This window comes from Varroa jacobsoni, unplaced genomic scaffold (genome assembly GCF_002532875.2).
Source record: "Varroa jacobsoni isolate VJ856 unplaced genomic scaffold, vjacob_1.0 scaffold_941, whole genome shotgun sequence".
NCBI lineage: Eukaryota > Metazoa > Arthropoda > Arachnida > Mesostigmata > Varroidae > Varroa > Varroa jacobsoni.
In genome coordinates this window covers 83105-106529 of record NW_019213843.1, presented here as the reverse complement: position 1 = coordinate 106529, position 23425 = coordinate 83105, and the positions used below count along the sequence as shown (strand labels likewise).

The following is a 23425-nucleotide window of genomic DNA, read 5'->3' as shown; positions in this document are numbered from 1 at the left end:
AGTCTGCCAGGGAAATCTATCTGGATGAAGATGATAAGGAAACGCTACATTCAAATACTAGGGTCACTACCGTTCCACTGGAAGATAACAGCTAGCGTTGTACGTGTCCGGTTTGAGCTTTAAAGTCGGCGTTGTCGGGAGAAGCGGAAGTTTTGTCAGAATCTTCACTTATCAGATGCATTGAGTGAATAATCTATAATCGTGTACCTTTGCTGTGAGTGACCACTAGCATAGTGTCGACAAGTAACTTGACGTGGAAATTGGCAGACATTGTTCATGATACGTATAGCGAAAACGTTCGATAGTACGCTATTGGCAAGGCTATAATTAATGCTATAATAAAAAAATAGTGAAAAGGGATATTTAGGTGGCTAAGCGAAGATTTTGTGTTAAAAGCGTTGGTTTTCCACAAGCAGCGTACTTGCTACAAACTCATTCTGTGATTTTGCCAGTTGTTGCCTCATTCGGGTAGAATCAATATAACATCGTGTCGAGAGAAATCGAAGTACTAGTTCCGAACGTTTCATCAATCTCGCATCGGAAACTATTTTTACGGAAGGCCAACAATAACTAGAGGAAAGCAAAAAACACACACAGTGCACGGCAACGACGCGATACAAAGAGGCTGATTGTGTAGAACATCTAATAGTATTGTCAACCAGCGGTCTGGGATCAAGGAAACGGCAGACTTTTTCTCTGCTGTCACAGCCTGACTGCTTCTCCACTTACACCTAGGGTTACTTTCGACGACCTACGGTCTGCAACGACAGTCTGACCCATAGCTAAAGAGACTGCCACTGAAGCTTGTCTGAAACTGTCTAATATTAATCTTCCTGCTAAACGTTATTTACTTCCTGTTCCGATCCACCCACTTCTCTATGAGAAACATTGCTACAGCGTCCTAAAACGTGATTAGTAGACGAAGGTACCCCTATATATCCATGATAGTATTCAGGCTGACGACGCGATGTCGAAAAATGGAATACATCTCCTTCATGTTGGTAAGCCGAAAAAAGCTGCACAAAGCTCTATGTCTAAGGGACGTTTCGGCATCAATATTTAGGCCATGTATTCAACAACGAAGACCGTTTGTCCTAACTAACCCTTCTTCTTCCATTAAACACGCATCAAGGAAGCCAAGACTTGGCTGTTGCGGGCGTTCTAAACTCTTTGCTTCTATAGTATACGCCGATTCGCTGCAATGTGTCCCCTATTCATTATTAAGGGAGACGTTACTGGCTGTAAAGTTTCAGTGCCACTCCTCGTATAGGTAGCATGCAGTCGACAAAAACACGACATTGGATATAGCTACAGCTTTTCTTTTTTTCTGCTTTTTCCTTAGGCGGTATCTAATGGTACGACACGCTCTTCAGGCCTTATGCCTCGTCATTTGAAGTGTGTATCATCGGCATCTGCAATACTACATCTGGTTGATACGTCTAAATGAACACTACAAAGACACGGGTATGGTCGAGGTGCTGCGGCCAGTATTGATGCTACAGTTACTTCTCTATAGCTGTTCGCAAGTGGCCTGCATTGTCTGGTAGTATCGCTTTTGCCGCCACCGGTGCTTAATCGTGATAAAAGAGACGTGGGTTAATTTAAAAATAAACAATCGCGTCCCGCCATTCTCTCCCTATCTCTCATTGTGGTTCTGCGGTCCTGATCTTTGGGCAGCAGCGGCGATTCACTGCGGAGCCTATCCAACTGGACTCCTCAAGACGGTTGGGTGCCCCTCGCAGCGAGTTTCGTTCTTCATTCTGTTTTCGTTCTTCGTCATCGTCGTCATTTTCTTTTTCTTGTCTTGTTTCTTCTTTATTTGGCCTGTTGTTAAGTTTCGCACACTCTCTCGTTGTGCCCGCCGGTTTTTTGGCAAACTATTTCACGACGTTGGATCACACCATGCAACGACGGCAACGAAGACTGCCGTAAGATCCGCCTTTCCGGCAGAATACAACAGCGACAGTAACAATAATAAAACGAAAGCCGGCCCACAAGAATTGGGGTGATAGGCCAGTCCGATGACGTGAAGAAGACCGGCGAAACTGGGGATCGAATTAAATTGGCACACAACGCTTTAATGGTTGTTGGACGACGACGTATGTCGTACATGCGATTGGTAAGATGTAGTAATAACATCGATGTACTACGGACAGGTCGCCTGAACGAATGGGCATCGGCGGCCGCGAAAGGATCGACGGCGATCTGTGATTAACAAAAGAGTCTCTAATTGCCAGCGGCTCAACTCAACCTTCTGTTGCCACCGTTATTGGAGTATCCAGCTGCTGTTAGTGTTGTTAGTACGCCTCAAATCGCTCGCGCCTCCTCCGTACATCATTGAAGCTCAAGTCGGTGCCGTCGATGTTGTGTTTGACTCGTTGATTAGATGTGCTTGTTTTCTCCTGTTGAATACACAGATGTTAGTAAAGTTCTGTTGATCTCTTCTGACCCTTATGTCCCTCGATTTTAAGAAAGGAAGCGCGGCCGTTGCCCCTCTGTGAGAAGAAGGTTCCAATAGTACGATAATGTACGTATCGACACGGAAAGTGAGCCAACTTGCTGTTGAGCGGTTAGATAACGCAGTTGCCAACACCGCGCGTGCGGACAGAATTACGGCACACGTATGGACGGATACAACGCTGTGTATGAGGGGAAGAAGCAGAATCCAATTGAACTCGCAGTTAAATGAACGAAGTTGCTTGGCGGTAGGCGGTTTTTATTTGACTCCCATTTTTCGACTATGGTTTAACAAATACGCACATACACGCTTGGCATGGCATTACCACCGTCAGTGGTACAAGCATCATTACAACCGCAGTTACTATCACAGCTACTGAACTATTATTCAACTAAATGGTATAGTTCAGAAGCGCTGATGGTAGTCGCGGCAGAAATCAGAAGAGAAACGACAACTGCTTCCTCATCGGCATCAGCGCCATTCGGCAAAGGCCCCAAGCACAGTCTTCAATAGCGAGCCAACGAACAAATAGATGACCGTGCACGAAATCATAGCAGTACTTGTAGCATTGGCGCCGTGGTGACGTCGTGGATGTTGCGGCAGTACCGACGAGGGTTAAAGTGGCAGATGAACGCCTTTTCGATGTGTTCTGTCGCATCGATGGGCGACAAAACGAGTAGTTCTTCTACGAAAAGATAAGCAGTGCAGTAGATCTTTGCAATCAGCTGTAAAGAAAAAACATTTTCAGCCATCCGGTCGTTGTCCATTTGTTATTACTCGCGTTGTTGATGCTTCGGGGTTTTTTGCGGCCGCTGTGTGTTTTCCTGCTTTTTTTTTGCTGGAAAAATTGTATCGTCGCGCTATCACATAGTTAGCTTGCCGCCCATAGACAACAATAGTATTATAGACTTTGCCCTGCTATGACGCTGCTTATTGTTGCGGCTATATGTATATGCAGCCAAATGATGATGGGACACTAAACGGAACGACAACTGCACTCTTTTGTGTCAGCTAGATCCCGTCGTCGGCGGCGACGGCGGCGCGTGCTGCTGAGTTCGTCGTGAACATGACAAAAACGTGCAAAAGAATAACCAGCACCCATCGGAGGTTCACCCCCCCCCCCCCCGCCCATTCTAGCATCTTTGTCGTCAAATACGTCCCATCTCTTCCTTCTTCGCTTTCACTGTATCAGTTTGCTACAAGATCAGCGTCACCATCTGCTGCTGCTGCTGAGCAACGGCCTACCTTGATTGTGTATTAACAACAACAACAACAACAACAACTGACAACAAAACAGGATTGAAATGTCGATGACGCTTCTGTGTTTACGGGTTGACGAGAGTGATAATGATCAACTGCCGTCAAGAAGTATCATCGCTCGTTTGCTCCATCGTATTAGTTACACTGTTGAATCGCACGGGCAGTGACGTCTGCACGTGTCCGTCTATAGTGCAGTCACAAATAGTAGATGTATCTATTTGATGAGACGCGGCTATGGGCTGTATCCTGTTGCGTTGTCCGCTGCATGACGCTTGTTAACAACAGGGATCAAGCTCGAAGCAATTGTGTGTGTGTGTAAACTCTTCTTGCACAATGAATTTGGTGTACCGCAAAATGCACACAACAGAAAAAAACATAGAAATAGAGCTCTAGACAAGCATTATCAGATCGCCTGGCGACCAACATGTCGTTGGTGCTCTCCTTTTTGGATGCTCGAAGCTGTTTGGTGTATCTGTTTTTCTACATGCCCCACCAACTGCGCGCAACTCTGCCTACGAGACCTTTTTGAAGGGCGCAAAACAACGGTAAACGGACGAAAGGCCGAAGGAATCGATGCACATCTCTTCGTGCCGTTGTTGTCGTTATAGTCCGATACCGCATTTAATCTGAATTGCCGCTTCTGTCGTTGTTAAGTTATCTAAACAAACTGTGATGTTAAGTTGATGATATGTGCTCACGTATGTCTTCAATAGATCAGCCTTGCCTGTAGCCTGCTCGTCTATACTATCGGCAAAAGTTACCGTAGTAGGGAAGGGTGAGGCTTCACTCGTCTTTGAAAAGAACTTCAGTTCGGTAGTCATGTGAACCCATGAAAAAAATATCGGGGGGAGGATGAATAAATGCAGAGGGTGAATGAGTCGACGAGGAGATTATCGCCATCCCCTGTCAATGTGCTTTGGTAATAGCTGATGCATCTATATGGTACAATACATTTATAGTTAATGGTGTTAGATAAGCGAAGTTACCGAAACTGCGATAACACGTCCAAATAATGAGTAGGGCACTCGTTATTCTGCTCTTAGCGCCGTTGTCTTACACCTTTTCCGCCATTGCTACACTGTAGAAGTGACCAACTACGAGGTGTCAGCTGAATCATCTGATACCATGGCAGAAATGTCGTACCGCGAAAGGCTTCTCACGAGCTTTTGTATATCACCAACATCTGTGCATAGCCCATAGCTCATGAACAACTCGCCAGTAGTTTATCCATCGTTACCACTACAAAATGTTGCATATCGCAAGGATAAAGGAACGACGATAAGGCCTGCCAATGGACAAATGAGAAAAACAAAGGATGCCAACAGAAGCTCGTTTTTACCACACGGAAAACGCAACTGATCCATAGACGAAGGAACGGAACATCGTTATTTATCCAATCACCGAAAAAAAAAAAAAAACTCAATGATGTCATATAACAGCTGATAACTAACCAAAGCCTCATCGTTACGCACTTGATAAAACAGTGACAACAACGGCAAAATAAAGGACGTAATAAAACAAATAGGACGAAAAATACAAGTAACATATGTATCTAAATGGGCGAGACAACACAAGATAAAGTTGCTCCATACCGTCATTATTGTTGTTGTTGTCACAAAGAGGAAGACTAACGGAATGGTATATGAACATCCTTTACAAACGTAATAGTTACTACATTCCAACTCAACTCAGTACTGCTATCAAGTAAATCCATTCGCTGGGTAAAATAAAGTAAAAAAAAAAAAAGGAAACGAAGTTCACGTACAATGGCCAATGGCATCACGATGCATCAGACCACGTCTAAGTACTCCATCAAAGCTGAAGATCATTCGTTTCACGAAAATCTCTTCTTCTGCTCAGTAGCGATTCGTTTTTCCGACAAATTCGTGCTATACAGGGACACATGCAACTCGATACTGGCAGTGGTCATAATCAAGGAAATCAATCAGGGCATCTTGATGACGATCCTGGATCTACGAGCTGTTGCGAAACATGGGAGGATTGGGGGTTGGGGAGAGGGTGCATAAACGCGAACACAAATGAATGCCTCAATAACGAGAGAGCTTTTGAGGAGCTCAAACATAAACGACAAAAGGAACCTACAGAAGTCTACTTCAGTCGAGGGAGTCTTTTCGTGGAAATTATGGGATGATGTTGGGGGCTTTTATTTCATGTCGTATTGTTACCTCCGAACGATGAGACCTCCGAGGAGCGCTGGCCCGCGGGTGCGGTGGCAGGCGGGCTGGCGCCCCAGAAATACGAGCCCTGCTCCAGCGGGAAGGATAGCACTGCACTTTCTGCCAACATTGGACCTCCAACGCCAACACTTCCGCTTCCTAGGCCCCCAACAGCGGAAGGGGGACTGCACAGGCCGGAGCTACCTGGTGTCGAACGTGAGTCTGTAGTGGTGCGTCCTGTGCCGTGAAGTTGATGCGACGTGTAGTAACGTAACGTGGCCGTGTGGTTGGTTCATTTGACGCATCGATTGATATGAAAGTTGGTGTCGGCAGTGGTCAATCAAATATAAGCGCGCAGCGTGCAAATGGTGAGATAGAAACAACAATCGCAGTCCGAGATATTTTCGTACACACAGACAAAACAGGAGAGAGCGACAGCGAAGCCATACGATAGTATCGTGTTAATGAACTAGTTAGTAAGTGACAGGCGACAGAATCGTAAAGGCCCAAGCTATAGCTCTACAAGAATAGAAAACACACGGCAATTTTTCAGGTGAGGTGTGTCCTACCTGCTCTCTATTGTCCCCCGATTTCGTTCTGTCCTCACTCTAAGGCTAGGTTAGGTTAGTTTGCAAGTCCAATGAAGCACACAGCATAAAGCTCGAAAGCGTAAGTTGGAGGAAATAGTTAGATACGAGAAAGTGAGTTATAGTGAAATGGCTTAGCGTAAACCGTGGTCAAGTCAAGTGATATAGACGGTGCGACAGATTTGATGCTTGAGCTAGAAGAGACTTTCGAGTTCAAGTGAGGACAGCAAGAGAGCATGTGTGGGAGAACACCTCAATCTTACCGGCACTGGACCTCGTCTTGCTCTTAGGCTTGCTCGAGGCGGGTCCGTAGCCACCTTGGTTGTACTGTTGCTGGATTGATTTTACACTGTTGAGCAGCTGTTGATGATAGCCTGGGTGGTAGGGCCCAAGGTCGCTGCCGGCTGGATAAGCCGACGCGCCTTGGTAATAGGCCGAATGAGCGGCCAAGAACGAACCTTCGTTACGCTGCTTAAATGACTGGGCTGCCTTAACATCCTCAGCCAGGCTAGCCGAAGCGTAGTCCGCTGGCAGCGCCGTCGCCGATGGATCGGGCGTCGCGTCCTTGGGCGGCGTCGGTGGGAACGTAAAGAGGTGCGGTGATGAATGTGATGAACTCTGTGACGAGGGCGCAGACACTGCGCCGGGGGGTGAATGTGGAGGTTTCGCCCCCTGCACTGCTGGGAACCACGACGAGCCGTGGGCATACGGCAATGCTTTGCCCGCGGGGTCCGAGATCCAAGGATGGACAGGCGTATGGAAATGTGGCCGAACCATATTGTTGCGCGCTGCTGTAACGGAAACAGTAGAAAAAAATGTGCATTATTTACAACTACATTCGTGTTTGCCACTATAATCTATTCTGTATGAACGCATCGTAGATACGTATAGAGTCTTTATTAGGAAAATACGATTTAGATAAGCTTTTTTCGTTATTTCGTACTACGTGTAGTTGGGGGGGCAAAAAAAAGCGATGCCGCTCTTATGCCCTGGTGTGTTTCAGCTCAACGTATTTGGCTATTTTAGCCAGCCAGTTAGCTTTTAGCTGTATCAGCGCTAACCATACAAGCGAAAGCTCGTTTAGTAAGTTATCTCTCCAATAATTAATCAACGAGGGAAGTGATTTTTAACTAATTACCTTGCTCTCTTACAAAATGCGCCGTCTATTTACTGACTTTCATCCTTCCTTCGTACCCCCTTTGTGCGTTTCCCCGAGCAAACAGTCAAGTCACCGCAGCGCCAGCGGCGACGAGTATAATATCAGCCTATCCATGCATAGTCGTCGCTTCTCCCTTTAAATGAGATGACGTTTTGTAAGGGTCTGCCGCTGCTGTTGCTAATGCACCTCACTTAACCAACCTCAGCAGCCTGCTGCCTTCACCACCAGGCGGTGGGCATTTGTGTGAAGTTATTGCTGCTTGTCTAGTTATTGTTGTCGGGTGTTTGGCCGCGGTGGCATAAGAGCATTGCTCTTATGGCCATACAAGGTGGCAGTATGGCAGCTGTCGTGTGAAGTGCGCATCGTTGAGATGATTAATTCCATTCTGTGTTTTCATTTCTAAGGCCATCATTTACTCGAATGCTCGCTCTCGCCCGACCACCCGCCCGCTCCCTGTTTTGCTTCGCGTTCCATCGCTTCCCCTTCGGCGTTAAGCAAAAAACGAGCCCACAAAAGCCTTCCTAGCTATAGAACCATCAGCCGCCAGCCACATCACTGGTCGAAGGCTGACGCTCTAGATTATATACGAACGACTGCTTTATCGCCAACAACAACCACTACCGCTGCTACTAGATTATTCAGCATCAGAATCAACATCCGCATAACAAATAAAATGGAATATTTTCAAATTGTCGTAAAGTGCTGTTCTCGTCACTGCGGTATCCACCAGGCAACACTGCCGGTCAGTGATCGCGGCTCCTTTGGTTATTGTTCCTACTTTCTGTGACCACTGCTGCTAGGACTCATAAATATCATTAGGTGTACTTGCCATAGCCATTACAACAAGTTATATATATGTCGAAGAGAAACTCAGACCAGTTAGCTGCAAGGGACGGCCAACGCTACCGGTAGATCCTTGATGATGAGTGCAATGCCGTCATCTTTAACGTTAATTTTGTTTACAGCAGCGGCGGCTGAACATGACTTGTTTTTGTTGTTTTAACGATCCAGTGGTTATAATTGCCCCTGCCCCATTTCGGTCTGCTGCTGCTGCTGTTGCCTTTATATGATTAGTTTTCCTCGTGCTTCCAAGTGTTGTCGTTGTCGCTGCCTGTTTTCCATCTATAATATAATATATAGCCGTAGGCACAGTAGCCTGGCTTGCTACCATATACAATCCGCAAAGGCACAACGATAGCGTGGTTGCGTAGGCAATTCTACGTCGTTCCTCAGACGGTCCGTTACCGACAGCGGCGGTCTAGTCCAGCTTTACCACATCTTTCACTTTTGGATCATTTCATCTCAGTCACCACTCCGACTGTTGTCTTCACTTGTCATCTCTCCATAACTTAAAGGATAAACGCCACCTTCATCTGTATTTATAACGGAGGTGACGGTAGCGGTAGCAACTGGCGCATGCCTTCGCCGTGGCGTTCTACGATCGGAGAACAGTAGCTTAGGATCTGTTACAAATAAACGAAATCCTTTTTGGAAATAACTTACGACATACCCGCATTTGCATCTGCCAGCTTCGTGCTTCATCATCATCGTGCGTCATCGTTGTTCTTGTGCTTGTCTCACGTAGACGAGCTACAGTAATTCCGTAACTTTAATTTGCAATCGTACCAATATTAGGAACGCTGCTTCGTTTGCTCGCATTGAGCCAATGTAAGTGGCGAAGGAAACAATAAGATGATGACTGGCTCTTTTCTCGTCAACCTCCATCACTTCAACAATTTTATCTATTTCTAAGCGATTCTTCACTCTATGCCCACGTGCCTTCGTGTGTTGTGGTAGAGGGATTTTTACCACATCGTCGATTACCTTATCGCTAACTCGCTGCCTGCGAACGACGATGACGTCGTTGCCAGTTGACGCGAGCTGGCTTCACAGCGGCAGCCGCTGATGGTGCTCTAGCGACCGATATGGCCACCGGCGGCAGTTTCGTTGAGAGGTGCTTCGTCATCGTTAACACGCTACGCGTGTCCTTCAATTGTCGAAACCGTAGAGGACCGAATTATTCGGCGCTCATTGCTGCTGCCTTTGTTACGAAGAAGACTGGCCGAAATCATTTCTACGCGAGCTTTACATGGTAACCTTCGTACAATATGCCATATATGTATCACAATGTCACCACCAGCAACCGAACCGCTGAACTACTGCGTGTGATGATGGCTCACGACAACTATGAAACCATGATCTTCAGCGGCATTTTTAGCAGAAGTCAACTGCCGATAGCTTAACCTCAACGGAAAGCGAGCCATTTACAGGGAGGGAATTCGAGCGCTGGCAGATATCGAATGGCAGATGTGGGGTCGTACCATCGACATCGATGAAGTGGGAACTGAATAGGGCGAATGAAGATAGAGAAATGTAAAGATCACTCAGCTGATGTAAATGCAAAAAATGAAGGCGATCGTTTGTGAGGTATCCATGCTTACCCCTTGCTCTGCCTCACCAGCTGAACCAGGCCTTAAATGTCTCAACTCGATAAGAAATATCTTGTGAAGACGGTCGGCTTTCTGTTCTGGAGGAACATAGCAGCGTCACTTCGTAGCTCATTTTCGCCACTTCACACACACGTGTTTTCTGATTGTCTAATTTCTATGTGCTGTGCTTCTAGCTCACGTAATCACTCCTGTTACTCCTGCAAATAAACATGTATGAACACGTGTAAAAAAACAAAAAACACTTCAAGTGAAAACACACATCAGCAGTAGCGTAAAAACGTTGCGTTTTTTAGGACGAATCACATTAGAATCGCTACTCTTCAACCTATTGCGGCTGCTATTGCCGCCGCCGCCGCCGCCGCTGTTATTGTTACTGCTCGTAAATGATAGTTTAGACATTCCGGTAGAAGGAAGGCGATCTTGCTTGTGTTTACTGCCTGCCAAGCCAGCTTCAGCTTGCTCGATTCGGCCGTTTAGTCAAACTTGTCCAACGCTATTGGCCGCCAGACGAACGGAATAGACCCTACGGTTCTCTGTTTCGTCCAATCTAAGCCCATGTACTACTTACCGATATATCGAAGTGAAACGGGCGAAAATCAAGATGAGAAGCAGACAGAGAGATAGACTGAGAGAAAAGCCGATCAAGCCAAAACAAGTACATGAGTCTATATGGCTTCTGCCTTCCGTTCTTCTCGTTTAGTACGGCCATTATCAAAAGCATTACGTATGCCCATCGGTAGCAGCACTTCCAATGTCTTCAATACTGTCATAACATTGGTGACTAGTAACGTCGTATTGACGTAGCTGGCTTCGTAGACGCAGCGGAGTCGACGCGAGGGTGCTCGCTGTCTATATGGCGGTGCCCAACTGCCGGAGGTCCTATGTCACTTGATGACGAGAGCTATCAGAGACGTCAAACATGGAAACAGCTACCGTAAAGAAGGAGACGAAAGAGATTGCGCCGTCTCTTCTCAACAGAACTCCAGTCAAATGCAGTACTTGACCAAATACAACAGGCAGTCCATAAGGACGAACTGTGGTTTGGACGATCGTTGCCCATCTGCAGGTTTTTCCATTGCCTGTAGTCGGCTGTTAGCCTACATTTTGGTGCTGCCGCCGCCGCCGCCATCGTCACCCTTCATGATTTTATCCAGAAGGAACAGCGGCTCTCCACAAGTGTTTTAATCTCTCCCGTTTAGCTCCCACAGCCCATCTCCATAAGAGATCTGTTTGAGCTGCTCTATTGCCTCACACTCTCACTATGTCGTTCTCGTCGCCGACACAACGATGAAAAACTAGCGGCCCGTAAAGGCGTAATAACTTCATCTCATGTACAACCCATAACAATAATAATAAATAAAAGCAAATGTCTCAATGCCGTTGCTGTTGTAATAGCGGTAATTGCAGCGTCTAAACTACTCCACACCGTTCCGCTTTATCGCTGAATCCAGCAAGCTCTTGCTCTTTATCCTAGCGTTATCGTACGGAGCCGCCTCTGAGCAGACGATTTTCAGTTAAGTTAACGTCAGCAAAAAAGGCAATAACTATGCATAAATATCGAAGACAGACGACATTTTGTGTTCTCGCACAAACACATTTAAAAACAATCGCTATTAGGCCGTTCGGTTCAAAATTTCGGTGCATGTAGCTGAGGACCTCTCTAATCTGCTTTAAATGGAAATATTGCGCCTGTGCCAAAATGTCGATAATACTATATTAATTAGGTGATTTTAGGAGGTTGGCGTGGACTATCATTAGCTCGGATAAGTAAACTGACAGATCGTCCCGTAGATCGTACGCATGGCGTAGATCGTACGCATGGCGTATCCCTTTTTTCCGGAGACTCTTATTCTCTAAACGGGTCATGAACGTATTCGTTTAGAAGCGCCGGCCTAGGGACTAGGTGCTGCTATAGCATCAGCCTAAGACAGTTCTAAATTAGCGCATCTTACATATGTATAAGGCCCGACATATATGACTGTCGATCCGAATTTAAACATGTATGTACGCCCGTGCTTCTATGTCTTCACATTGCTGCATTTTTAACTTATTTCGTCCGTCTACTTCACCCAGTCCAACTCCTGAATAGCCGCATCGTAATAGTGACCGAATGAGAGCAGTTGGTAGTTTTTTTTCTTTAATACGGTTCCGTCCTCTAGACGCCACGGATATCAGAGCCGGCCGGCCAAGCAGCAGAAGCAAGCGGCTAACGGCTAATACCGAATTGCTCAACGTCGGTGCTAAGAACAGAGAGCTCCGAGACGAATAGAGACATTTAGGATATGATATTATATTATATTACAGAAGCAGCAGCGGCCGCGAGCGACAACCCGTCTCGCTTGCTAAAACATTACATTAAGCGGGCCATAAATTCACCTAAATGGCCCTGAGTCCCGTTGGAGTGAGATGTTATTGGTGCTCTTGGTGCCCCGTCGACGCCAAAAAGATCCGACAGCGCGGCTCTCTATAGCAACGCCAGCGGCTGCAGTGGAAGGCACACCACAAGCAGTAGGGTTCACAACCCCTGTTCTGCGGCGATCACTCGTCGACGCTCGGACAATCCGTCGTCATGCGAGACAGCCCAACATCGTATCGCGTTCTCGTCAAACGTTTGTACGGTCAGCCAAGACAGCAAATAGGGACCCTTGGAGCACCCTGTACGGCCGGACTACACCGCGAACGGCACTCGGCACCGGTAGAAACTCACTATGCATCGCATTACTATGGCCAGGCAGGCAGACAGGCGGATGGATGGATGGTCGAATCGGCGAGCGGACATAGCGACAGCAGCGGCGAACCCCGGCAACCAGATCGTGAACACGGAAAGCGGTGAACGCAGAACAAGCTATGACGTTAACCAATAAATTCCACCGGAGATAGTCATTAAAAAATCACAACGTTAACGCTGATCATGAGCGTCAACGACAACGGCAACGGCAACGGCGACGGCGACGGCGACGGCAGCCACGATAGGAGCGTCGAGACCAGCTTCAGTAATATCCGTAACAATAACAAACCCGAGACGCGGCCACCTGAGCTAATCGATATTAATTTACAGACGATGGATAATAACGAGATATTGAGACGGGAAAGAACTAAGTCTTTAGTCTTCAAGGCGTTTTAGTCTTCAACCGGACGACGATGAGCCATTTTCGTCCCAACTGTGAAATAGAATAAATCAGTTTACACGAGCAGAAAACGGAATAAACCGCGGTAGAGTCTTTATTCTGATGGACCGTCTGGCCACAGATAACCGCGGTAGATGAACGTTACAATATAATCACAATTAAACAATACTGTACCGTCGTTGCATTGGGGTGTCGGCAACGGACGAAGATATCCTCAATGGACAAAAGTGAACCTTATGAGGATAGCGTTCATCGACGCCTAGTTCCCATATTTACGAATGATCCAATGACGAAGCCTACTAAGGCAACAGAACTGTGTAGGCACAAGGGATTGATAGAGAAATAAAAATTAACACGTATTTCGTATTTATATTTTGTCCAGTTCATTTTGTTGGACTCGTTTATGTGTACACGTATATTTATCTATGGTGTCTGTAAGTAGCTGTTCGAATGCCTTGTCCTGACGACAGCAGCCTGTCCTATAAACAGGCAGACATTATACCTAATAGGCGTAAGTGGGTACGAGCTAATACTGAGCATCGTAGCTAGACGAGCTCACGAAACAGGTTGGTCGAAAGCCTTTAAGCAACACTGGCTAGCTGGCCTACGCTACAGCCTCGAAGTCTTCGCATTTTTCGTGCTGGCCCATTGACGAAATCGCCGAGTAATGGCTGAGCACCGTCAGCAGCGTAAAACAGCTGGCACTACCTGAACTATTGCTGCTAATACTAACGACAACGATATGCAATTGAAGCGGCTGACATTAGCGATGCACGCCTTCTCATACGCTCTTGCCCGCTCCGAATGGGGCTACTATTAGAGCAGACGGCAACATTAGTGAACCGGTCAGACCAAGGGGAAACTTAGCCACTACGTTACGAGGCAATTCATCAGAGCACGGAGCGGCATATAGCGAACAACGAGGCAATCAGGGCCAGCGAATGTCGAATTAACAGACAATTTCAGAGAGACAAAACCGATTATCTACGAAAAAATTAATCACTTATCTAGTCTAACTTAACAAAAAAAAAAAACCAAAACGACGAGGATCGGTCACGTGCTCGCGGTCGAAAATGATGTTCCTCGTTATTTACTGACGTATCACTATTCGCACTCAGCTATTAAGTACTGCGATGTAATTAACTATAACGTCGTTACAGGATGTACGTTTCAATTGGTTCTTCGCTTATTTACGTATCGAGCCATTCATTCTCGATTCACGCCTATCACAATTAGCCCACCCAACCTTAGCCCAGTTTCACGATGTCAAGCCAGTGTCTCTCGCTGGCATGCTCTCCACATGTCGTTCGGTTCGTCGTAGGTTCGATTTCTAGCTGTAGCACAATGGCTACCGCCCTTCGTTGTCCTTGCAGCCAGTAGACGTTCGTTTGCTAAGGCTGTTGCTGGCTACAAGAAGCGGGTGCCCAGCGGATACCTGCTGCTCCGCGCGCCCGCTCACTTGCTCGAGTGGCGAACGGGACCGCGCGAGAGTGCGTGAACGATGAGAGACCCCCAAAAAAAAGTGCGATAGGAAAAGACAGAGTGAGCGTGTACACTAACCGACGAAGCGAGGGGCGGTCGGTGGCAATATATTTCACCAAAGGCGAAGACGAACGAGAGAAACACATAAAGCTAATGGCTTAATTCTCGTCTCTTTATTTGGGCGCCCAGCTTCGGTTACTCGTCGCGCGGCCAGCGGTCCCTCTAAACAGACGTCAAGCAAACGACAGGCATCGCCGTTGGATATAAGTGAGCATATACACGCACAGCGCGTTAGGTTATCTATTATAAGTGGCGCTTTTTCTCTACAGAATCAGAGTAACAGCGACGTCAATCAGACGAATTGACAAACTGACCGTGGCTCTGGATGCGATCAGTCGTAGTCAGGTGTGCATCTATCCGCACCTAGACGCGTACCGTATGTCACGCGTCTACGGCGGTACGGATTGAGCGACTTGTGTAAAATACATCTCTTGACGTCTCTATTGATTTTAGTCTTTTCTACAATTTTTTTCCCCTATTTGTTTTGTCGACAATGAACCAGCCACTTGGGCGAGCGCAATTGTGCCAAGTTTTTCTGCGATGCTGGCAAAAGATAGATTCCTGTCACTTTTAATTGTTGATTCGGCATGAAAGAACAAGCACTACCGCCGTAATTACTATACGGGGCTAACCGTATAAATAAGCACCTGTTCTCCCAACCGTTTTACAAAATGGCTGTCCTGAATAACCCCTGCGAGGTGGCTAATCATTTCATGAGGCCGTTATACAATATATTGTACGTCGGACGCACCATGTATAGATTCTATCCTACGATTACAACTGATCTGTTGGTTGCCTATATACAGGCTCAACAGTTTTTGCGTGCGTAGGCCTTGAAAACTCCCGGTATACAAACGTGGTCGATTAATTCCAGCCGAAACTTCGCCTCATTAGTACCCAACCGGTAGAGTGACGAATGGCGCGTTCGTCACGAGTACCCAACACGATTAAGCAGACAACGACCGTCAGCAAAGCTTCCTCACCAACTTCAAACTCCGACCAAGACCATCCGATAGGAAAATTTCTGCCTCTTTATGAAATGAACTGCCACTTCATACTTCGGTCGCGAACGCCTGCTCTTGAGATACAGTCCGATTATAAGCCAAGCTAGACTTTGAACCCTGGAAGCGTACCTGATCGAATTCGTATGGAGACGAAGCTTTCTTGCTTCGTATTGCCTCTGTGAGTGTTGTTTGTATTACAACTATTATTGTGACTTGTTTGACCTGTACCCACAATTCACACGTTCTAACGAGCACGGGAGAAGATCCGCAAAAAAGCAGCGGCCACATAAGGACAGCCTGTAGCGTTAGAAATCATTGAATGAATTGTGAGGTCGTCAATAACAGCACCCGTGACAATAACACAACGGCCGCAGCTACAAATGTAACAACAAGGGCCCAAGCAAGCTTGAATTCAAAATCAACCATGTGTTTGTTGTCGCTCATTGAGAGAGAACAAAAAAAAAAAACAACAGGACCATCATTGTTGACAGCTTTTTGCCTCGATATTCGTTCCTTAAGCCAGTCGCAAAGTCGAAACTGATTCACGACTGAAGAAACGGGGAAAGTTTTCGGCACGATCTGTCATTCTAATTCGAACAATTCAGACAATTTACAGGCATATAGTGTTACACTGTCGTGAGTTTACGTAAGTTGACAAAAGGCTCCATCACCATGAACAAATCCCTGTTCGAAGTGTCAACCCGCAACCGTTGTTTACGATATTTGCCCGTCTGGAGAGAAGTTGAGGTACGACACATAGCGCGAACTAAATACAGTGAGAATGGTATCCGCCATATAGAGGAGGTGCATCAAAACCGATTTCACAATTGTGGCACGTGGCCAACGGCCGTCTGCGTAAAAGCTATTATTTGAGCTCAAACTTGTTTATATATCCATTGCTTCATCTTGCTCATACCTTCAACAAGCCTTCTTTTATACATACACGTATAAGTACGAACGGGGTTAGCTGAGCGAAGACTACGCGAGGTTCGACTTTGATGAAGCCGAATGGTACGCGAAACGAAGTGCGCGATTCGAAAGACGACCATAGCTGCTCCGGCGAACTTGGCACGCCCAACGGAGCGACGGCACCTTGGGTGCATGGAGCATCTATCTGGGGATCAACATTTGATTACTACCTGGATTTCGTGGCGACAAAATTGCCAGCCAATGTGGCCAACTCACCGTCTCCGTGTGTCTGATTCTGAGACGATGGGCAACGCAAAAATTAATTAGGTTGACTCTAAGAATTAGTTCTGATGACTCGAGCCATGACGACCCTGAACCACTGCGGCAAATTGTTGTGTCGTGACATGACCGCCAATCACCGCACACAATCCCGTATACAATCCACGAGCACAGCAGGTTACCGCAGGCGATCCCTGGATGTTGTTGCTTCACGATATCTTTATAAGGCAAACCGGTCACCAACGTGGTGGATAGCGATCGATTCATATAAAAGTACAAATTATATTGCTTCTTTTTCTTGCTCACTCGTGTCATGTCGTTGGCGCGATGCAAGTTTTTCATTCTCAGGTGCTTAGAGGTTTTATGTATTCTCAATTTTATAGCTTTAAATTAACTTCTGTAGTCATGTTGGCCGAAGTATTCAGCAGGGTTGCTTTCGCTAGCTCCGATCGACAAATACGATTAGTTGGGCTTCAATCACCGCACTTGGCATGTAGTGCACGTAGTGTTTTTTTGGGACAAGGTTGTTTGGTGGTCGATGAACACTTGTCCTCGACCTATCCGAAGGAAATGTGCAAGTGGCTGGCGTCGAACAGATCACTTGTGCCTGCATGCCTTCAATAAGTATATGTTATATTTGTATGCATGCAGAATGTGGCATGTAGCAACGCTCGATTTGGACGAATTTTCGTTTAATAATCGCACAGCACGCAACGCGCTGGGTGTACATGTGCACTGAACGAGGTATCGGATTGGAGTGATTTGTCAACATCATTATCATCCTACTGAAATCCTATGTTACCATACCGAAGTCATAATCCTTATCTATTAGTCTGCTAGGTCGCGTGTCCGTACGTGTGTGCCTGTGCGCACGCAGGCCTCCTTCATATGTACGAATCAACATCACTACGTGCTCGTCACTGAACGAATCAGTGCAGGCATTGCGCTGTTTGCTGTTCTCCTGCCGAGAAGCGTTTCTCAGGAGGATTCGAATATTGAAAATCAATATTCCGCTACCAACGGCATCCACAGGAGTGTCATTGAGTGGGCCCTGCTGTTGCCCACGACTTGGCCCATTTGCCCCAATTTATTCATTGACGAAAGTTGACAACGATATAATTAGTGTTTCGACACTGAGGACCACCCAGCCGCACACTTCACTTCATTTCACTATAATGTAGCCATAATTGTCCGCTGCAGTATAGCTGCGGCCTAAGCTTGAAACGTTTATATTTGCGACCGCGCTCTTCGGCAGGCAGTACACTGAAGATCCTTTACGGTGGTCGTGTCAGTGAGTCACAAGACGATTGGCAACCTAACAGAGAAGGCTTCCTCGCTTCGTTCGTCCTAATTCGACCAGCACAGCTGAGAGGGGTTCAGCCGTATTCCTTTTCCTTCGTACAGAATTTCTGTTAGCTGGCGATTTAAATGCTGCCCGCTTCAAGTACAGCGCCCTACGCACCTGGTGGGGAACCCTCGAATCGTCTGATCATTTCCCCACGCCAGGATATCTATTCCCTCGGAGGCGCCACGCGCCAAAAGCGTGCTCCAACAAAGGATGCAATCGAGTGCGCCGGATACAAACCGGACGCAGGACCCAGTGCAAGGGCACTAGGGCAACAGGAGTGTAACAGGGAGTACACATTCGGCCAATTAGGTTTGGGCGCTGTGGAGCCGGCTTCCTGCTGGGAAGGCTTCTTCTCACCGTCGCAACAGGAGTAGCGGAACGGAGTCATCGTCCTACCGGTGGGAGTCACCGTAAGTGAGTGCCGGCCAGGGAAAAGTAAAGTAAGCAGCGTCGTTCATTGGAATATGCAGTGCACTGCCTTCCGAATAACAACTAAAAAAAGAAGAGAAAGAGGCGCCGCAGGTTGCCGACCTGCAGGATATTATTTCATCATTTAACTACCAGTAATAGGGTCTGGCGGCTGATCCCCAAGTGGTTTTGTTTTTTCTGAGAGTTCACTTGTGCTGCTGCTTCCAGAGGGCTGCCAACGAGGTGATAAGCCCGTTCGCTCCGAAGCTACCACAACTCCCAGCAGCGACTTGCACTATAAGGCGATGTTTATATACCATTTTGCTTCGAGGTGTTAAGCTGTCATATGGTATGTTGTAAATTATTCTTGCAAAACAGATTGGGTGTGTACGTCCTCACCTATTCGTGGACAGCAGTAGCAAACGTCATATCATAGTAGACGCCTTGTTGAATAGTTTGCTATCAGCTTCACAGATAACTTTGCTACTGGAAGCTAAACAGCAAGCGCATGTCGTGCTGCCCGCAGTTACTGACAGCAATTTTCAGCAACGATATTCAACTAATTTCGATAGATTATAGTCAAATGAGATGAACTGGGCTCAACCGTCAAAATGGGGAAACCCGGATACGGTGATGTGTCTTGAGCCAACTCTCGCAAGCATATTGAGGCAATGGTTAATAGGGGGTGGCAAATACAACTAGGACCAGACTCTCCTGTGATCACGTTGTTGTTGTTGTTGTCAGTAAGTCAATTTATGACACATAACCCCAGTTAACTTAGCTACTATAATATAACGCAGCGACTACCGGCTGCAGCGTCCCTCTGGTTGTAATGACTGGGCCACGATCGGCCCAAGAGCTGGCTGTATCTGAGCCATCGTCTACTCCGTGTGTGGAAGATAAACCGCTCGCCAGCGAAACGGTCCGTACATCTATACGCGGCGAGTGTCGAGAACATTTTGGGAAAACAGTCAAGCAGTTTTCATGCCACACACAGATATATATATATCTATAAACGAACGAATGCGAGCACGGCAATAACCAAAGGGTACCTCACTACAGCTATCAGGCCGACCGCATACTTGAGCGTATCGATATTTCGGTAAGTAGTTAGCTAAGTTAGCTTGGTTTCTCGATGCTAATGCTATCGCCAAGCGACAAGTGACCGATGACAGCGACATAATACATCCTAGCGGTACAAATGCGGATCATTTTTAAATCATGATAACGGCCAATAACAATAAATAAGTCTAACATGAACGACAGCCTATCGGACCTACCTCGATCTTATTAGCGTTTCGGTCGTTGCTGCCATTGCAATAGTTATTGTCGCTACTGTTTTTTTTTTTTTTTTTTTTTTTTTTGTCTATCTAACAGTTCTTTCTCTTCGATCAGCTTCCTTTTGGTTGTTTGTCGCATTGTGTAATACAATGCGTTGGAGCGACGGTCCCTGGCGAGCTGCTCCGCCTGTCGTTCCGAGTGTCAGCTACGAGCAAAAACGAGAACACCTAGATATTTTGCTAGATAGAACCATATAGGCGACATGGTTATATATGATTGACCAGTGGTACTTTTACTTTATTACCTTTGATGCTGTTGTTATCTGTGAATGTAGGGAAGGAGGTGGCGCTTTTATCGGTGTTATCCAAATGGCTTTTGATAAACGCATTCATAAAACACTTCCGTAAAAAGCGCGTATATTCCTCTGTGTGCTTTACATATCAATAATATTCAACAAAGGTTTCCATTGACTGGATCTTATATGCCCCGCACGAAACTACTAGGCGACCGTTCGTGTGAAGTACTTGATTGTAAGTAAGATATCCGTATTTCAATCAAAAAGCCGGGTATTATTTAAGCCAAATTGAAAGCTGTACGCAACGTCACCCCCAAAAAGCCGGCATCAACTGTGCTTAATCACTACGATTCACAGCGATCGGACACGAAGGATGATAGTTGTGATGATTACTTATTATTATTATCGTTGCTTTGTTGTGGTGAACACATGACAGTGAGTTTTCATCTTACCACCTAACTCTGCAACGGCTCAGATTTTTCTGTGTTTTTTTTCTCTGTGCCTGGTCTGATCACTAAAGGTATTCCCAACCAGCCAGTTGGTAAGTCCAGTCTGGGCGATCTGAGCACGCAAAGCTGTCATCACCGCATCGACCTGACATGCATGTGAACGTCCGCGGACATCGCTACCGCTATATTTATATAGAGGTGTCAGAAATTGGTTTTTTGCCCCATAAATAGTCAGTACTAATAAACACGTACTGACGCCACCACAGCATTGGTGACTTGAAGTAGAACACATCGTGAGATTGGAAATCCGATGACCGATAACCGATCAAACAGTGATAGCAGTACTACCAGTAGGGTCTCTAGCCCTGCCAACAAGATCTTGTCTCGGTACGCTTGACCGACAAAAAACTTTTCAGTACTTCATTTTCCATTATGGTCTAGTTAGTCCCGTTTCTTTTTTTTTTCTTTATCAGTGGTAGCAACTGCTAAAACAGTCCGCTATCAACAAGCTATGCGGTCCTTTCGCCAACTTCTTTGGACGAATTGTACAGCTGCAAATGGCCCCCTTCTAGACATTCGTTGTTAACGTTTCTGTTGGCGTAGCCACCTCTGTCAAGATGTAAATCTAGCGTCTGCTCGAATGGCCGATCGGGATCAAAATGAAATGGAGTATGGAATGCAACGGAATGGCATGATCAGGCATACTGCAATTTTCGAATGGTCGGCCAACTACCGTCGGCCAAAAGCCATCTTCTGTCAGCATTTGCATAATAGTTTCGTAGCAGATGGGGTACTCCGTAAACGTACTGCTCTTATTTAACCAGTACGAACACTGCCGTACCATATGCGCATCCTACTATAACACGCTGATGGGTAAATACTCATTAGCGCCATCCAGGCTGTACTCGACGGTCTGAGTACCCGCCACCGCGTCATAATGGCTCCCGGGCTTTCACTTCAATGCAGCTTTGGATCGTCAACGTATCGCCGCTACATGGAAACAAGCACGAGAACGGGACGAAAGTTGACCAGAAAAAAAAAAAGCTTAAATGAACCTTCGATTGTATCCACTTAATCGTCTCATCGGTGGCCTCTGTTGTGGCCAAGGAGGAGACGACAATCCTATACGTTTAGCGTATTGTTTTTCCACGATGTACCACCAACGGTTTCGCTGTTTGTTTTCATCGATCTTTCTTTTTTGATGGTAAAACAAAATTGCATAAAATTATCCGTATAGATGCACAAAATTGGCTGAGACTTCAGTCTGTATCACATCGATCCGGCTATTTGGTAGCGGGACGATGTGTGTATGGGCGGCATGGTGTTATTCTTTGTTGCCATCTATGTATACCAATAGTATTATTACGGCCATCATTAGTTTTCATTTTTCTTCTATTCTCTCGATGTACTGCTCGTAATTTTTTTGACAAGGGCAGTAAATATTGCATATGCTTTGTCCATTGCTACAGCGCTTATATAATGTAATAATAATAGTTATTTTTTAAGCATTTTTTTCACTCATCTTCTATTACTAAGGGGAGTAAATGTTGTGATAAACGTGTATTGTCATCTGCATAGAGACGAACAGGCACGCTGTTTTACTCTCACACAAAAAATGCAGTCGATTCGTGCCGTGTACGTGTGCCTGTGCCGTGTATTAAATCACCGTATTTCGGTGGCTTCATTTAGTTTTCGTTGATTCTACGAGCTCCCAAGAAAGCGAACGAGAGAAAGATAGTTATTTTTTCATCGATATCATCGTTTTCCCGAACTCAACTCTGTTTGAGTGAAGCACACAAGTGAAGGCCACCCATGCCGAGGGGCGTCTTTCGGCCTGTCGTGAAATAATATCTTTTAAATTCATATTTTCTGTCTCGTCGCCCTTCGCTCTGGCCGCAAAAGCTATACCCGTAGGAGCAAGGCTCTAACGGCAGCAGCAGCAGTATCACCCACAATGAAACCAAGCACGGCAAACCTGACAACGTCAATACCAGCAGTACGATGGGTGCTGTTATTTTCTTGATACTCCGACAAGTCAACAACAGCATCCACTGCGATGACGGCAAAGAAAGCTAGAGGGTTCAGTTAACCGGCCGACGTTAACTGGCCATCGTCACCGGCGCTGAGTCGTCCCCCTGAGTCAACTCTCCCCAACCCTGGCGCTAGAAGCCGCTGTTATAATCCTACTCGGATTCTCTCGATGAGCGCGAACGAGGGCACCCATTAATAGACGGCTAACACAGACACATAGCATTCTGTCGCGTAACACGTCGACGCTGCTACCATAGCCCGCGTATGGATACCGACAAGTATGTACCCATCTACTAAATTTGTTTCAGGAACAGCAAAACTAGCAGCGATTCCGCTCGCCGTCGTTCTCGCTAACTTAACCCGGAGCGAGCTACAAATATGGCGTACGTTCATCGGCGGCCATCATTATCAGAGCTAAACATGAGGAAGAAAGGCTAGCGACGAGGAGGGCATTTAGGGCTGACGTCAGTGCCTGTTGTAGTAGCAGAAATAACGACAGCAGCATCAGAAGCCGCAAGCGAAGAAGACACTGCTGCTGCTGCTGCTGCTAGGCATCGTTGGCACGGCGGCATTTTGAGCCAGATATGAAATGATCGCTGGTTAGCTGAAAAACTATCGTAACCGGCTATGTATGATGAGTAAGTGGCAGTTGCTCGCTGC

General features: G+C 46.4%; 1 protein-coding gene across 4 annotated transcripts in view; it reads right to left on the bottom strand.

Annotated features, from left to right (window-relative positions):
• The window catches only part of LOC111265177 (transcription factor GATA-3), a 110466-nt gene that overhangs the window by 18115 nt on the left and 68926 nt on the right, over positions 1-23425 (bottom strand). For 3 of the 4 annotated variants that reach the window (XM_086970379.1, XM_086970378.1, XM_022841605.2), the window contains one exon: positions 6746-7273. In XM_086970379.1, the coding sequence (XP_086826505.1) occupies positions 6746-7273 (528 nt within the window). The remainder of the gene's footprint in view (positions 1-6745; positions 7274-23425) is intronic. The other variant, XM_022841607.2, reaches the window with a different exon arrangement.